General features: G+C 55.3%; 8 protein-coding genes across 8 annotated transcripts; 1 reads left to right on the top strand and 7 right to left on the bottom strand.

Moving 5' to 3' along the window:
• Positions 1-1187: 1187 nt before the first annotated feature.
• Positions 1188-2624, top strand: AB675_11052 (Indoleamine 2,3-dioxygenase 1; the record flags this gene model as incomplete). The annotated part of the gene is made up of 1 exon (XM_018139868.1): positions 1188-2624. The coding sequence occupies one exon, from the start codon at positions 1188-1190 to the stop codon at positions 2622-2624; it is 1437 nt and encodes a 478-aa protein (XP_017994469.1).
• Positions 2625-2716: 92 nt separating this feature from the next.
• Positions 2717-3436, bottom strand: AB675_11051 (uncharacterized protein; the record flags this gene model as incomplete). Its single annotated transcript, XM_018139867.1, has 1 exon — positions 2717-3436. The coding sequence occupies one exon, from the start codon at positions 3434-3436 to the stop codon at positions 2717-2719; it is 720 nt and encodes a 239-aa protein (XP_017994485.1).
• A 512-nt stretch (positions 3437-3948) lies between these two features.
• Positions 3949-4611, bottom strand: AB675_11050 (uncharacterized protein; the record flags this gene model as incomplete). The annotated part of the gene is made up of 1 exon (XM_018139866.1): positions 3949-4611. The coding sequence occupies one exon, from the start codon at positions 4609-4611 to the stop codon at positions 3949-3951; it is 663 nt and encodes a 220-aa protein (XP_017994481.1).
• Positions 4612-5067: 456 nt separating this feature from the next.
• On the bottom strand, positions 5068-6150 carry AB675_11049 (Nitronate monooxygenase; the record flags this gene model as incomplete). The annotated part of the gene is made up of 1 exon (XM_018139864.1): positions 5068-6150. The coding sequence occupies one exon, from the start codon at positions 6148-6150 to the stop codon at positions 5068-5070; it is 1083 nt and encodes a 360-aa protein (XP_017994465.1).
• Positions 6151-7159: 1009 nt separating this feature from the next.
• On the bottom strand, positions 7160-8593 carry AB675_11048 (uncharacterized protein; the record flags this gene model as incomplete). Its single annotated transcript, XM_018139863.1, has 1 exon — positions 7160-8593. The coding sequence occupies one exon, from the start codon at positions 8591-8593 to the stop codon at positions 7160-7162; it is 1434 nt and encodes a 477-aa protein (XP_017994474.1).
• Positions 8594-9352: 759 nt separating this feature from the next.
• On the bottom strand, positions 9353-11347 carry AB675_11047 (uncharacterized protein; the record flags this gene model as incomplete). The annotated part of the gene is made up of 2 exons (XM_018139862.1): positions 9353-11185; positions 11240-11347. 2 exons carry the CDS (start codon positions 11345-11347, stop codon positions 9353-9355), a joined length of 1941 nt encoding a protein of 646 aa, XP_017994456.1.
• Positions 11348-12437: 1090 nt separating this feature from the next.
• On the bottom strand, positions 12438-13319 carry AB675_11046 (Protein MNN4; the record flags this gene model as incomplete). The annotated part of the gene is made up of 1 exon (XM_018139861.1): positions 12438-13319. The coding sequence occupies one exon, from the start codon at positions 13317-13319 to the stop codon at positions 12438-12440; it is 882 nt and encodes a 293-aa protein (XP_017994464.1).
• A 1233-nt stretch (positions 13320-14552) lies between these two features.
• AB675_11045 (Deoxyribodipyrimidine photo-lyase) lies at positions 14553-16361 on the bottom strand (the record flags this gene model as incomplete). Its single annotated transcript, XM_018139860.1, has 1 exon — positions 14553-16361. The coding sequence occupies one exon, from the start codon at positions 16359-16361 to the stop codon at positions 14553-14555; it is 1809 nt and encodes a 602-aa protein (XP_017994480.1).
• Positions 16362-16373: the final 12 nt, after the last annotated feature.

Here is a 16373-nt window from a genome sequence, read left to right as displayed (position 1 = left end):
GGGAGGTGGTGGGGAGGAGGTGGCCGCGAAGCGGCCACCGACTCACCACCACCTCAGGCGAGCGTAGCGAGCGATTTCCTGGTCGCGCCGCAGGCGCTTCCTATATGAAAGTAGGCGAGTATTCGAGTGCGGGTGGTGGGATGCAGTAGTTGCGGCATGTCTTCAGTTCTGTTTGGGCATGTCCATCTCTTGACCGGATAACACCACCTCCGCAACCCTCCCAGCCCCGAGCGGAGCGAGCATGGGGCTGGAGTTCGTGAGGCCAGAAGAAGCGCCACACGCGAATAGTGGAGGATGAGCGGGTTGGGGATGGGGAGGTTGACAGAGGCGAGTAGCGGATGGTGGGCGGCATGAGCATTATACCACAAGTGAGATGTGGAAGGCGCTGGGACTCTCGGGCGTCGACAGACAGGTTGAGAAAGATAAGCTGCCGTCTACTTCGAAACCATGCGAGATCGGCGGGTTTGCGATTTCCCAAGACTCTGCTTCTTGTTATGCGTGAAGGGAAGTCCTGGCAGTCCTCCATTTGTGCGTGGTTCGACGTCGACCTCGTCAGGTGACAGTGCTACGGATCTCTCAGTCTGATACTCCTCCGAAGTGAGGAGCATCGTGTCCAACCGCGATCGAAAAGTCTTACGTCCGACGTAGACGGCGGTTTCAGAGCGGGACCGCGCAGCCTTTCCGGCCAGACCAATCATATCAGCGCTTTTACTTTTCTCACGCCTTTCGACTTCAAGGCACCGACCATTAAGCACCACGAGATTGGCCGACTATCGTACGGTCAAGTCGTCTCGGCCTCAACAAAAGTTCTCTGCTCATGTCGCAGGCAACTCAACCGTCCTCCGCCGACGCTCGCGGCATTTCCGCTCCGCTCGATTATCCTGCCAAGGAGCTGCCTTGGCGCTACCAACGGCTGCCTTTTCCTGCGAGCACACCGCAACTGCGACTATGATGGCTCGAACAACAATGCTGCATGTCTCTACATGTATTGAGTTCGTTGGGAGTGGCTGTTGGGTACTTTACGGGCTTCTCCTATCGCAAAGGTAACCCTTTGTCTTCCTATTTGCCTGGCCGGAATGAGATTCCGGCCACGGAGGGGTATATCAACACCATGCAAATATCTTCCTCCAGCAATGTCCCAACCCTCGCAGCAGTCCTCTTCTCATCACTCTCACGAAACTTTCGACATGTCGGACTTCCAAGAAGACCCTCCCCTCCCACAACTGTCCGCAATCTTCCCGCATCTTGAGCAGGAGCCCACCACCCTGCCAGATGGTCTCGACCCTTTCACCATTACAACAAAGACCGGCTTCTTGCCTTCACGTGCCCCGCTGGTCGACCTCCCCGCCGAATTCAATGCATTGTCGAGCATCATCAACGACATGCCCGTCACCAAATTGGACGGCACACCAGGCCTCCTGGCCGAATACAAGCTCTGCTCTCTCATCGACAGCGGCGCCCTCCCAGACCTAACCTTGCACGTCCGCTCCCTCTGCAATGCACCCAACCCCAACATGGAACTCATCACCGCCCTCTTCCGAGACTACTCCTTCCTCGCATCCTCCTACCTCCTCGAACCCTGCTGGCAAACCTGGAACAAAGACCCCTCCAACGGCTACGGTCTCGGCCGCGAAATCCTTCCACGCTGCATCGCTGGCCCACTCATGCGCACAGCCGAGCTACTCGACATCCCCGCCTTCATGAGCTACGCGGCCAGCTACGCCCTCTACAACTACCGTCTTGTCGACCCCAAAATCGGCCCCTCAGAGTACTCCAACCTCCGCCTCATCCGCGCCTTCGAATATGGCCTCGACCCAAAATCATCCGAAGCCGGCTTCATCCTAACGCACATCAACATGGTCCAAGAGACCGGCCCACTCGTCTCCGGCGCCGCGAGCCTCCTCAACGCAGTCGAAACATCCAGCCCCACCGCCGCCAAATCCGCCTTCCAAACCATGCTGACAGCCATGGCCAAGATCGAAGCCGCAATGGAGAACATGTGGTCCCACTCCCTACCAAAGGACTACATCAGCTACCGCACCTTCATCTTCGGTATCACCTCACAGTCCATGTTTCCCAACGGGGTGGTTTACGAAGGCGAGAACGACGGCAAGCCGCTGTATTTTCGTGGGGAAAGTGGCGCGAATGATAGCATCATCCCGCTACTGGATTACCTGTGTGAAATTCCTATGCCGAAGAACCCGCTCACAGATATCTTGGTTGATTTCCGCCGCTATCGCCCGAAACCGCATCGGCAGTTTCTCGGGTGGGTCATGTCTAAAGCTGCGGAAGTGCGTGTGCGCGAGTTTTGTATCAAAGATCTGGAGGTCGCGCAGCTGTACCTCAAGCTGCTGGACCATGTGAGGAGTTTTCGGTGGCGGCACTGGCTGTTTGCGCGGGAGTATATAATTAAGAGGACAGCGCATCCAACGGCGACGGGCGGGAGTCCGATTGTGACGTGGTTGCCGAATCAGTTGATGGCGGTGATGAAGCTGCAGGAGGAGGTGTATCATAAAAGTGGGCTGAAGCAGAAGGTGGAAGCTGGAGGCGGCAATGGGTTGGATTTTGTGAAGAAGCTGATGGACAATGTCAAGGACAGCATATCAAGCTGGACAAGGAGGTGAGGAAGTATTGCGAGGAGAGAGGCGTCTGAGGTTTGACAGTGTCATTCCGTAGACCAGCCCTAGATACGCACTATATACTGCCTCCTCACAGATCAACCCAGAATCCCAACCACACCGACAAGCACGCCAGCAACAGACCACCCCAACTTCGCAGCGCCACCCGTATACGTCGCCGCCGGCGGCATCGGCGCGATCATTGTCCCCGTAGCATTCATCATCGGCCCACCATTCATCATCGCCAACGCCGCACAATCTGTGAAATTCTGCCCGCCCAAAAACTTGCCCACGGTCAATGCATCATTACTGTGCAGTTCATGCAACAACCCAGCCACGAGCGTGGCATTCGTGCCGCAGAAACGCGCCGTGAAGTTGAACATACTCGCCATCCCATTGCATACGCTACTCACTACGGTGCCGTCGTACTGGATGTACAAACTAACATTGTACGCCGGTACGGAGAGGTTCGCGGTGTTGTGAACCTCAACGTACGGACCTGGAGCAGGAGGTTTGGAATACTCGAGGATTGTTTCGATGACGTGGGCACCCGCGAGGTCGTATGTGCGTGCTGTGCCGACAGTGTTGTCGGTGCCGTTCAGGGTGACGGTGTTGTCTGGGTTGCCGGACCAGGTTAGGTTCTTGTAGGAGCCGATGATGGACATGGTTTGGTCGTATGTGTAGGGGATGGTTACCAGGGCGGTGTCAGTGCCGGGCTGGTAGCCGTCGATGCAGGTTGCGGGGACTGTGACATCTTGGGCGTTGCAGATGGTGTGGGTGAGAGCTAGGAGGGTTGCTGTTGCTGTTGCGAAGTACATGTTGGCAGATTTTTCGGGCTGTGATATTGGTTGAATTCCAATGCAAGCGGCATGGCCGTTGTCTTATATCTACCGAGCTGACAAGCTATCCTCATGTCCGGGCATCGTCGAGACGTCATCTTCGACGCCAAAGCCTGCTCTTGGAAGTGTGTTGCACGGTGGCTGTCGGTAGCTCGGTACCTGAAGCACTTTCGAAGCTTGCGACTAAGGTATTCCAAGCTTCCGGACGCGGGGTAAGCGAAAGCTTGAGACCGAGCTTGAAAATTTTGGGCCTGGGCCTTTGAAGTCGGGGAAGCTGCCGCGTGAGCTTTCTGGCGAGATTCTTTGCTGCAACTTCGAAACTGTACGCATGTTCTGATCACACCAGTGCGCGAACACATACGTGCAGCAACGCCTCATGAATATTTGATGATTGCCTGACTGTCTGTACTGACGCGACCGCACGAAGAACGTTGCAGATATTCACATGATCCCAGGGAAGTGGCCAATACTAACCTAGCACGTCACGCTCCCTATCCCGTCTTCTCACCCAATGCTCCTTCCCATGCTCGCTCAACTTCCTCCCATCTCGCCACATGCGCGCTCGTCGTCAGGACCTCTCTCACTATCATCTCATGCACGCCCTCGCCTGGATCGAAACACGCATCCTCGATCACTGTAACTGGAAGGCCAAGCTCATTCGCCGTCCTCGCCGTGCTCAGTACTACCGCACTGGTGCTGATCCCGCAACAGATCACGCTCTGGATTCCTTTCTGCTCAAGATCGTGCATCAGCTCTGGTGAGGACAAAGCTGAGAGAAGCCCTAGTTGTCTACGAGTTACGCTCTCTCCGGCAGCATGGGGATCTGGCTTCAGCTCCGCCACAATGTCCGCGGCCTGCGGGTTCTGCTGGATCATTTGCTGGAACATGGGCCAGCGCGCGTTCAGCTTCGCCCAAGAGACCGGAGATTGGCTCATGTCAACCAGGCAGTGGTACACCATGAAGCCGCGCGACTTGGCCCAGGTGCGTGCTGCGGCGGCGTTTTCCAGGATCTGGGCCCGCTGTGCGGCGTCGGAGACGAAGCCAAGCATCAGATTCTGGTAATCGAGCAGTAGCAGGGCTGTTTTTGCCGGCGGTGTTGAGAGAGGCGAGTACGGGAGCGAGGCGTCGAAAATGGCGGCTGCTCTGCCGGCCATGGTGGTAGTGGTGGTAGCAGCAGCTGTGATGGCTTCGTTACTTGTCAGTCGAACCAGATAAGTCAAGCAGAGTCCGCCCGGCAGCACAAGGCTGCTTTGCGGCCATGTTATATCAACAACGTCCGCTTTCGGTCCGCAGACCGGAAATGATTGCCACGTCACATCGCGGAGAGAAGAATAGAAAGGCGCTCTTAAGTCCGTAGTCTAGCAATTTGACTTTGCATGTACTGCGGAACACCATACCAATCTCCTAATGTGATTGATGGGGGCTGCTGCCACTTGCTGTGAATACGATTCGGTTGTAGAGCGGACGGGGTCAGAGATGGTAGCTTTCTGTGGCCGATCACCGCAGCATGATCGCCGTAGTCGGTATCGTGAGGGAATGGTAGGTGTGAATGAACTTCGGGTCAGAGAACTGACATGAGGGTTTAGCAGTCCCTCTATGCAGCAGCACATTCACAATCTCGCTCTAGCATCCTCGAGCCTTTGCTTCACACCATCCCTCACCGTCCGCACAATCTCTCCAGCAGGCATCACCTTCTTGACCAGCCCGACTCCTGTTCCAGCCCAGACAACTTGCCGTTTCTCTTCCGGCGCACCAGCGTACCCTTTCCCTTCACCGTCCTCGGCCGCCTTCGTCCTCTGCCGGATGTCCTCAATTCCAACACCATCCTCAACATGCTCCTTCCAACTCACACTCCTCAAGCCCCGTCCATCATAGTGGCTCGGCCACATGTTCGGTCCCTTCAACTCGTCAAATACCGTGTGCCGCGTCGTCGCATGCGCGCCGTCCTTGGCGTCGAGTACTTGCTGCTTGTAGCCTGGGTGCGGCATCATGACTTCCTCACTCGCTAGGAACCTCGTCCCCATGACTGCGCCGTCCGCGGCTAGAGCCAGAGCTGCAGCCACACCGCGCGCGTCCGCGAGCCCTCCACTCGCCACCACGTACGGAGTCGTGGTAAGGTCTTCGGCGGCCAATGCATCAATGGTCTCCGGCACCAAGCTCACCACACCGGCAGACCGCGCATGTCCATGCCCGCCAGCGTCACTGCCCTGCATCACCAACACATCTGGCTTGACTTCCTTCGCCAACTGTACTGCCGCGCCCACCGAGCAAGTCTGTATCCAGATCTGCGTGTGCTGCAACCCCTCGACCTTGCGGATCTCTTGCGCCCATATTCCAAAGTCCTTGAGTTCCCGCTCCGCGAAAAGCCACACTACACTCACCCTCCACTTCCCCAAGACGTTGAGGAATGCATCGCGCTTCTCCGGCTTCGCGAGCGCGAACAGCAATAGTCCCACACCAATCGGCAGCATGCCGTCTGTGCCAGATTGGACTTTAGGCTCCCGTTCCAGCAGATCACTTGCTTCTTGTAGTTGCCGATCAAGCAAATTCTCGTCCATCAAGGCTCCAATGAGGCCGAGGGCGCCCGCGCGGGAGACGGCGGCGGCGAGGTGCGGGCCGGCATAGCCACCCATGGGTGCGGAGATGAGGAGTGGCGACGCTGTCCAGGGGAGCGTGGTGTGTAGGGGTGCCATGGTGGACGAAGGTTCGCTGGGTTGGAGATTGTGGTGGGAATCCGATCGAGTTGGGAGATGTTAACTGAAGAACAATATGATGTGGAATGGTGCTCTCGGTAGCCTGGATCGATGTTGTCTACCGATTTCGTGACTATGTCAGCGGTAGCGATGTGATACTTACAGGCTGGCACGCCGTGCTGACATCATAAACCTCTTGGTATGCAAGCCGCCAAGTAGTCTCACTTAGAACAGGCCTGACGAAGCGTTGTCGCAAACGAAAGAGCCGCTTTGAGCCAGAGTTCCCAAATGCGGTAGCGGTGCCTGGTTGACGAAAGTGGCATCTAGTTCAGGTCCTGCTTTGAGATGGATGGCGACTCGAGGGTTGGCAGGAGGCCTAGCGATGCAAGATTACGTAAGTTTCATGGGAGGGCACGTGATGTGGTGATATAGACTCCCAGTGCTTCTGACTTGCAGCTGCCAATGCTTTGTTCTGTCGGCTTCGTGCAACTCGAACATGAAGGGACCGGGTCCTTCGTACGGATCATGAAGTCGTCGCCCGTTCCGGCATGCGCAACCTGGCGCGCCGCATCTTTCAGGTGGCTTAGTGGGAAGGCGGATAGGCTGTGTCAACGGTTGTAATCCCTTTCAGAGTCCTCGGACAGGATGAGAAGTCACGTGGAAGCCTCCTGACCCTCCAACGCCGTCTCTTGTTGTTGCCACGGGCTGAAAGCATTCTGCGACCTTCGCTGGCCATTCCGGTTCGTTCGAGCAACCATTGTGGGACATCAGAACTGCATGTGGATTTTACCAAGTCTCCTCTGGGATCCAAGCCCGTTCAGCATGCTGTGCTACTTGGTCCTCCCGGATAAGTGGCGGTTGAGCGTTCGCCACTGTGTCGCAATCCAAGAGGCGACCAGGTTGACGGAACTTGATCTGGGGACTAGAATACCAGAGGCAGGTGCACCAGGTATCTTTCCAGTCCGGCTGTTCTCATCGATTCATTCTCTGCCGTTCCATGAGGTTTCGATCAAGTCACGCCCTTGACCTTCCCTCTCCCGTTACTCCTCGCTGCCAACCACAGACAAGCATATCCCCACCAATTTCGCCCTCCGTTATCACACTCGCTATCCAGCCACAAAAACCTTTCCATGACACCTTTTACCATTTCCCACGCAGCCTTCTCTGCCTTGATCGCAACGTGCTCGACATACGGCGCCAGTTCGTCCATCCAGTCCGAAGAGCCTTTTGTCTGGAGATGTTCAAGCGCCAGCATACCCGTCAGCATCCAGCTCCAGAGGAACACCGATGTGTCGAACAACTCGCTCGCATCAGTCGAGGGCCTTGCAATTGACTGGTCTGCCGCGCGCTGCAGAAGAGGAGAGAGAGCGGTGATTAGTCGATTCGGCATGTCGTTGTTCCTGGCCAGAGGGAATAAGACGAGTTGATTGAGTGCTAGAAGGCTGTATCGCAGAAGATCGAACAGGAGCTCCCTTCCACTGGTATCGCCCTTCTCCAAGCCCGGCAGACTCAGCACGTCATGCATTATCAGTATCCTCGCGAAGTACAGATTCTTCACATCTGGCCTCAAGTTCTGCTGTGTATACCTCCGCTGATACTGATTGTACCTCACAATCACCGTCCGTGTGTGCTCGAGGCATTCATACAGCTTCGCGTAGTTATCCGTGTGTGGTACAATGGGAAGTCCACTCAGGTAAGCCTTCTCCTGCAGCAAAGCGACGGAGTCGGGCTTGATCGACGTCATTCCCATCCACATAGCCGTCGGGATGAACGGCGTCATCTGAGGTTTCGTCAAAGTCCTCCAAGCGAGGCTGCTGTCAACAATGGCAAACACGCCGCCCATGAATGAGAGCTTGACGTTGGCTGCGCCGCCTTTCAGGCGTACGAAGTTGGCAAGCGACGGCCAGTGGGACGTATCGAGATGGATCGCGCTGTAGTAATGCATATCGTTCGCCTTGCCGAAGGCCTTTTTGGCATTGAAGTCGTCGTACGTAAACTTCTCCGCAGCGTCTTTGTCGCCTCCGTGGACGATGAGCGTGCTTATGGCCAGCACGCCTTCCTCGGAGGGGAGGCCGCCGTGCGTGCGAATGTCTTCTTGAAGCAGCTCGAGCGTTTTTGATCGATAAGACAGCCTGATGATCTCCCTGTCGCGAGGCATTGTCTGTGTTCCCGAGGCGAAGGCATGGTGCGTCATGCTAGACATCAGCGTCGAATACCATGCGAGCGGCTCTTCGTTCAAGCTACTCATCAAGTTCGCACGCGCCATCACAAGGTCCGTCTGTTTATCGGACGGGAGCCATGAGTTGACCGCAGCATTGATGGTGTGATCCACCATGTGTTGCACGTACAGCGGCAAGCTGCCGGCTGCAGTTGTTGGCGCATTATGTTGATTAGCATTGAACGGATCAACACGTCCGGCACCGAGCACAGTCAAGAGCGACATGTTCGAGCGCGCGCGCCGAGCCGAAGCCGTCGATATCTCGGTAGAGCTCGCCAGTGGGCGGGTCGCCTGGGCCGCAGATGACGATGGTGACTGGCTCGGTTGTTGATGGCGTGAAACGCGCACCTTGCGCCTCTTGGCAGGCACAACAACATCTCGAACGCGTCGCTGGTGATCTTGAGAACGCGGCGCTCGTTGTCTGATCGCGAAACTGTGTGCGGAAGACGGCGAGCGCGTCGACTCCGAGGTGGAGTCAGACATCGCGGGACTAAAAGTGCTGCCCTCTTCATACCCAGAGTCGTAGAATCTGGTTTCCATCGCGCTTTGTGGCAAGGAAAACCACTACCGCTCTCGCAGGTTCGTGCTCACCGCCAGTCAAGCTGCTTTGAGGCATTTTTGAACAACGCGGGGACGAGAGGAGGTGAGCACATGGGTATGCTGCAACACCTTAGATGATACGATGACTTAGAGTTCGCGGCACGGTCTCCGGGACTTGCTGGGCCGTCAACACTTCGGTGACGAATTATGCAGAACTGGGCGCAATTGACTTCTCGTGGCAAGGTTTATTACGCCGAGAGCACAATTGGTGGCTGCAGCAGTGGCAGCCTCATGAGCGGGATGTTTAGGGTTGATCATTCGTCATTGCAGTGTCGCAGAGACGCGCAGGCCTCGAAGCATCGACGACACACAGGTGCCGCGAACTGAGTAGGAATATGATGTCGTTTACCGTCTATCGACTTGTGAAAGTAGTCGCAAGAATATCTAGTGGTAGCTGGTTCCTCCAGCACCATATCCGCTTCTGCTTGCACCGATCTCTGTGCTATATCTCCTCATGCGCTCACCACCAATGCCAGGTCCAAGGCCAATGGGACTCGGCATGCGCCGCAGGTCGTGCTCATGATTATTGCCATTCCCGGCAGCACTGCTTTCGCGCCGCCGGCCGTCCCGAGAGTAACTGCGTTGATTGTTGCGGTCCATGGGCAGGAGTAGCGGACTGCCTTCGTCAATGAGCTCTTCTTCCGTCCCATCGACAGCCTTTAGGCCGGGAGAGCCCGCCCGCGGCTTTGTGTTGCGCACATGCAGATGCATAGGATCGAGTCGGTCGTTATGCTTGCTGATTTGCGCCCCTGTCGGATTAGGCTCATCGACGAAGTGGGCGCTATCGTCGTAGTCCAGATCATCCTCTTCGTCATCATCTGCGGTGGATGCAAATCCATCCATTTCCTCGAGCCACCACACTGGAACGGCTCCGATGAGAGCAATGAGCGCCAGGATCCACCAGCTAACGATCACGTACCCGGCCTCGACGCTTCGTGTAAAGGCCAAGCCGGACACTGCAGGCCCGGTCGCTCTCCCCAATGCTGAAATTGATGTCGCCACACCATTGAGTGTCCCAAGCACCTTGAGTGATGCCGCACTGTTAGTGAGCAGAATTGTGCTGCAAGGAAATGAGAAGATTGCACCAAAACCCTTAAATGCCATCAAGACCAAATTGACGCCCTCTCTAGCATTGTTGTTGGGGAGGAGAGCCGTGAAGGGCGTCGCAAGGTAGACCAGAGGGAAGATGCTACAGCATAGCTTCAGGCAGTTCAACACCCCGAACTTCTTCGCCAGAACTGGGAAGACGAGAAATTGGATCAGCATACCGTAGATGCCGTAGATCATGAACCACATGCCGATGCGAGGCGATTCGATACCAAACCCACCAGCAAATCGTAGTGGAAGCTTTACATCTGGGTCGTTCCTTGATTGGACAGGGTAATGCATAAAGACTGGCAGCAGTTGATCGTACGCAACCGAATGCATCGCGAGGAATGTGTAAACCAGGAGATTGATGTTGGACTGCCGCGTGAAGACCTGGCCCCAACCGACGCTCCCATCAGTCTGCGGCAAGCTCTTTCTTACCGCAGTTGGGCTCGACATTTGACTGCCAGATCTTGACAAGAAAGGTTCGACCGCATCACCGTCCGCATCGATTTTCCAGGGTTTCTTGTCTCTCTTCCGGCAGCTCTTCGTCAAGAGCTGCCCCAGTACCAGCCCAACGTCTCGCTTATGCTTCTTATCCGCCAATGTCTCCTGGAAAAATAGAAACCCGGCCGTGATGCCCAGGATGAACATGCAGGAAATCAATACGTTTGGTAGCGCGAACGGGTATTGTTTGAACAGTTGACTGTGTCCGAACAGGCCTGGGAATCTCTCTGTCGGATAGACCAGACTCCCACCAATCGCAGGCCCGAAGATGCTGCCCACAGTCCATACCAGAGGCATGATGCTAAACGCTCGCGGTTGCAGCTCTTTCTCCGGGACTAGCTCAGCGACTGCGGTCCGAATGATGCCTACGTTTCCGTTGCTGAGCCCTTGGAACGATCTCGCCACAAATGCCCACTGTAGAGATCTTGAGAACCCAAAGAGCACACCCGCAATCATAGTTGACGTAAGGGCAAACAAGATCATAGGCTTGCGCCCAACTCGGTCAGCGGCGCGGCCCCAAGCAATACCAGTCAAGGCTTGCGAGAGGGAGAAGACGGCGGACATCAAGCCAGCGTATTTGGCGATCTCGTCGGTTGGGACATCGAAGGATTGGACCATTTCAGGCTGAGGGTGTTAGTGGGGCTTCGACAGAGCAGGAAACTGTGCTTGGGGCCTCACAATATACGGATAGACCGAGGTCATCGCGATAGGCTCTGCGAACCGACATAATGCCAGAATTGAGAGTTGCCGCGCTGGCAGCCGTGGGGCATGCTTGGGGTTGCCCATGGAGGTGAAGGTGGGAGGCGAATCTGGCTGTCCATTGAAGTACAGCCAGCAAGAGTAGGGAATCAGGAAATGGCGAAGAGGTTGTTAAGGAGGAAGGTAGGAAAGCAGATGCAGACAGAGGGGAGTCATCACTTTCTGCAAAATGCGACGGCGGCTCCATCGCAACTGCAGCGACCTCGTGAGCGGTCATCGCCCGCGAAAATGTTAGTCGCTGAAGCGTGGAGGTGGAGGTTGCGAAAAGGCGCAGAGAAGTGCCACGACCCAGCCAATGACGGCGTCGATTTTGCACTGCAGTTCTGATTCCCTATGCTGAAAGTTGGGGAGAGCCAAGCTTCCGAAGCCGAGAGCCGGCAACTCCTCGTCGCTGTTTTCCGTACCGATGATGGCGACGACGGGGTGAAGCGACTGCTTCATCACGTCACTGTGTGATTCGCAAGGACATGGTGGTTTCGGCCTTGTCGCACGACTTCTGCAGAGACAGCATGACCGCACATAGATGATGTAAGAATGTATTGGCTTCATCAGGCCTCCCCGAGTATGTTTCTTTATAGGCTTGCTGCAGCCCATAGCGGCCCATAAGCGCTACTGCAAGCGCTTCGATCCAAAGGCGGTGCTAGTCATCCGGTCTTGTCAGTGCTCCGTCATCCGGTGCCGTGATCGCCAAGTCGACCGGTCTTATATAAGGCTCCTCGACAACACCCATTCACTGATATTTGCTTCTGCACTTCTCTGCACAGCAAGTGATGATGCTCAGAGGCGCTTCCTCGCTTTATCGTCACGATCCACTGGAAAGAACCCGCTCAAAGTGCACAGAAAAACCTGGAGTTGCGAAAGGCAGAATACATGTTCATTTCAAACGGTTGTATATAAATGCACACAGCATATCGAGCAACGGGTGCAATGCAATATCAAGGACGCGAAAACGACGCCGGATGACAAGGGCATACGCGTCGACATTAGACGATAGATGGCTGAATTCTTCATTTACGGTCGTCGTATTCATTCAATTGTATCTAATGTTATGCCCACCCAGCGCCGACGCTAAAACAAGTACGCGAACAGCAAAAGAGGATCCGCATGACGGCTACCATCATGGAGGCGGCCTCTTCCTTGTCGGTCTCCTCTTTGGCGGTCTCACCCATCCTGGTATCGGCTCCCACAACTTCGAGGTCGAACTGAACTTATGTCCCTCGAATTCCGTTACAGCCATACTCCCTGCGCCATACTCCTCCTCCAGCAGCCATTCGTACTCGTACGGAATTTTGACGGTAATGCCCTCGAAGATACCTTCTCGTAACGGAAATATGTCTTTCTCCAGGTACGTGTGCTTGTCCTTACACATCAGTGCACCCTCCCTACCCTTCTTCCGCTCCTCGTGGTCCACTCGTACGGTACTGATATCAATGAACAGTCCATTTTCGGTGTCGATCCATCGCGCATCAATCACATTCAGGTAATCCTCCGTACCCCGAATCGTGTAGTGCGGGTTGATCTCCAGCAAGTAGCTTCGGGACACAGGCTCTTCGTCATTCAGCGCGTTGCCGATCGTATACCGATACTCCGTCATATTGTAGTACTTTGCCAAGAAGCCCATGGTCCGCTCAGTCACCTGAACGTCCAAGTCGCTGTCCCACGGCAGGATTTTCTCATTCCACCACCAGCCCAACAGCGTGCCATGCATGATCCATGTCTCTGCTCCCAAGTCCGCCATCGTGCTGAGGAAAGTCCGGATTAATGCAGTGAGGTGGTCGAGGCGGACGTCAGCGCTGACTTCCTTTTGCGCGAAACGCCCATCGTAGTGTGAATGGAATGTCGATTCGTGAAAGTACTTGTCCTTGGGATCGCCGCGCTTGCCGGATCGGTCGCGATCTAGTGATGTGCGAACGTCAAGAAAATCCGCATCGGCGTAGGCGGGCGAAAAGGCGAGCAGCGGTAGGAGGCAGAGGCGGATAAGCAAGGTCGTAAGGTTCATCGCTGTCGTATCCTAGGTATCATTGCGTGTGTGCTTGCGCAGTAATGAACAGGCGTGAGTGCTGCCGTGAGGCTCTCAGGTTGTTTAGTGCGGGCAAGGCTGATGGGTCCGATATTGAGGTTCAGAGCACAAGCTTCAAGTCAATCGTGCTCGAAGTCAAGGGAAGTGAGATAGACCTTCGGCCCTACCTTTGTATCAACCAAGTATGAATCTCATCCCGGTCGCCAGTCAAAAACCTGGTCGAGAAGGTATACCCACCTGCCACCCATCTTTCCAAAGCGGTACATGAGCACGCGACATCGACATCACCACACCGGTGTAACGTATGCAGAGTGGATGAAGGCAACGATTCAACCCCGCCGCGTAATCGCTTTGCGGTTAAGTTTCATGCTGGGCTAAGCATGGATTTTAGGCTTAACGGCTCGTCCGGGAAAAGCGAATCCAATCACCCAGCAGGATTGCGCCGGCTAAGTCGGCTTCTGGTGCCAGGTTGCGTAGGCGCTTGTGGCAAGCAGTTCTTCTGCGGCCTCCCGCACTTGAAATGCCGCTCACGCACTGGTAGGTAGGTTTTCGGATTACCAGGTTTTGCTACCAGTGTCATGGTAGATTTCTTGCTCGTTTGCTGTTATCAAGAACGACCGCTGCGTGATCAGCATCATGTTGTTGGAGGATTCTCACCAACAAAATTCACGATTGCAGCTTTCTCTCGGTCTCCGAGGTCTGCAAAGCGAGAGACATCCAATCTTGCGAGAGTGGGAAGGGGCCTGGCTGGGGCGCTGCCTACGCGTCCTTCTGAAGAACTGATAAGGCGGGGTTCCGCAGGCAGTATTTGACTTTCCTCGATAATGCACGAGGTCCCAATCCTCACCACACGGCAACCAAACTCTCCTGGTTCTGCGACAACGGTGTCACACATTATTGGCGCCGGCGAGGATGCGCGTCTCCCAGTCAATATTTTGACTGCGCCGCTGGTCAGAAGATTACTGCTTGCGTGTACATTCATCAATGGTGCTCTAACGAGGTCTGCCGTAGCAACGAACCGACACGTCACAACCATCCTCCTTTATTGATGTCCGCAATCGCTGCCTGCTGCTGGCTCAGTGCCAGCCGCCCGGTTGACTCCTGTCGAAAAAGACTGGCAGAGTAAGGCTCCGAGACGAACTCCTTCAGACACCGTACACACACAACATCAAGCGCTCGGGTATTGCAGAAATATCACACAGCCACGACTGCTCATGCCGTACTCCTCCCAATGCCCTCCTTGTATCTCGTCAAACACTTCTCCCTTGCATCTTTGTGAACGACCATCGGTTTTGGGTAGCCGGCTTTCTTTGCAATAGCTTCCGCCTTGCGTCCATACGGATCGTGGATTGCGTTTCCCTTCACGTCTTTCAGTTCGGGCACCCACTTTCTGATATAGCTCCCATCAGTGTCGAACTTCTCACTTTGAAGCAGGGGATTGAAGATGCGGAAGTATGGTTGTGGGTCAACACCGCAGCTCGCGCTGAAGCCCCATCCACCATTGTTAGATGCAAAGTCGCCATCGATCAGGTTCTCCATGAACCAGCGTTCGCCCATTCGCCAGTCAATAAGAAGATCCTTGGCCAGGAAAGATGCGACGATCATTCGACACCGATTGTGCATATAGCCCGACTCCTTCGCCTGACGCATTGCAGCATCGACGATTGGGAATCCCGTCCGTCCTTCTGTCCACGCCTTGAATTGTTCGGTGTCATATTCCCACTCGATATTCGAATACTCCGGCTTGAAAGGCTTACTCATGCAGATGTAGGGCCAGTTGCAAAGCACGTGCTTATAAAAGTCCCGCCAGGCTACCTCGCCATACCACATGCTGTGGCCCTGTTTCCTGCTGTCGCTGATCTCTCGCTTCTTGCCAGGCGCAGATTCCAGTGCTTCGCGCACGCATGTACGAGCGGCGATAGTCCCGGCTGCCAGATGCGCAGAGAGTGTCGACGTACCATCGCCGCCCGGTAGGTTACGCGTGTCGTGATACCGCGAGATGCGCTCTTTGATGAACTTCTGGAGTCTGTCCATCGCTTCGTGTTCGCCGGGCGGCCACATCGATTCAAATTTCTGCTTTTCTTCGGCCGTGAGAGATTTGGTTTGGGGAGCAGATGGAATGTCACAGTCGAAAAGCGCTGACAAGCGTTCTCTTGTTCCTGATGGGTTCCCTTCCGGCGCAGGGCATGCGTCAAGCGACTCCGGGTGAGCGTTCAGGTATGCGCACCACTTACGGTGCCAAGGACTGTATACGCTGATTTGCCCGCCAGCACCTGTCTTAAGCTCTCCAGGATCAACGACGCATGTGTCGTGGATGGCATCGAAGGCAATGCCTCTTTCCAAAGCCTGCCGAACCAGACTTGCTTCGCGTCGCAATTCGTCGACTTCGTACTCGACATTGCAGAAGATATGCTTTGCGCCGTACTTGTCCGCCAAATCCAGGAGGCGGGCAGGTACTTCCCTTCTGTTTGGCACCTCTTCCACCCACAATGGAATGTCCAATTCGGCAAGATCGGCTTGCAAAATTTTGAGGCATCGTAGGGTGAAGTCGACTCGGACGGCGGACGTGAGGTGGGCTTCCCAATCTTGTGGACTGCAGTAATAGACGCAAATCAACGGGATGCCCTTGCTCTTTGCCAGCGCTGCCGCTTGACTGAGACCGCGATTATCGAACGTTCTCACGTCCATTTTAAACCAGAAGATCACAGCATCTCCTGCTGATACCTTCTGCCGTTCCGACTTAGTTCCAGACAGCGCTTTGGCAAGCGCATCGATGGGTCGCTCGAGAGAGCCGGTGGCATATTGCTTGGCTCTCTCATTAGTGAGCTCAGGAGGGTAGTATCGGCGCAGTATGATACCATGCTCCTCTTCAAGAGCCGAGTCCTTGTACAGGCTGCGATCAGAGAAGTCAGGTGCTACGCGGGCCCGCTTGATCGGAGAGGAGCCATTCGTTTCCAGTTGCGCCAGCGCTTCGGGGGCGGGACCTGCTTTGCGCTTCGTGCCTGCGATTACAGACGCCATCCTGCGTGCAGA

The sequence above is a fragment of the Cyphellophora attinorum genome (assembly GCF_001299255.1).
Source record: "Cyphellophora attinorum strain CBS 131958 chromosome Unknown Contig58, whole genome shotgun sequence".
Lineage (NCBI taxonomy): Eukaryota > Fungi > Ascomycota > Eurotiomycetes > Chaetothyriales > Cyphellophoraceae > Cyphellophora > Cyphellophora attinorum.
Note: the sequence above shows the minus strand (reverse complement) of the source record. Positions and strands in the feature narration are given on the sequence as shown.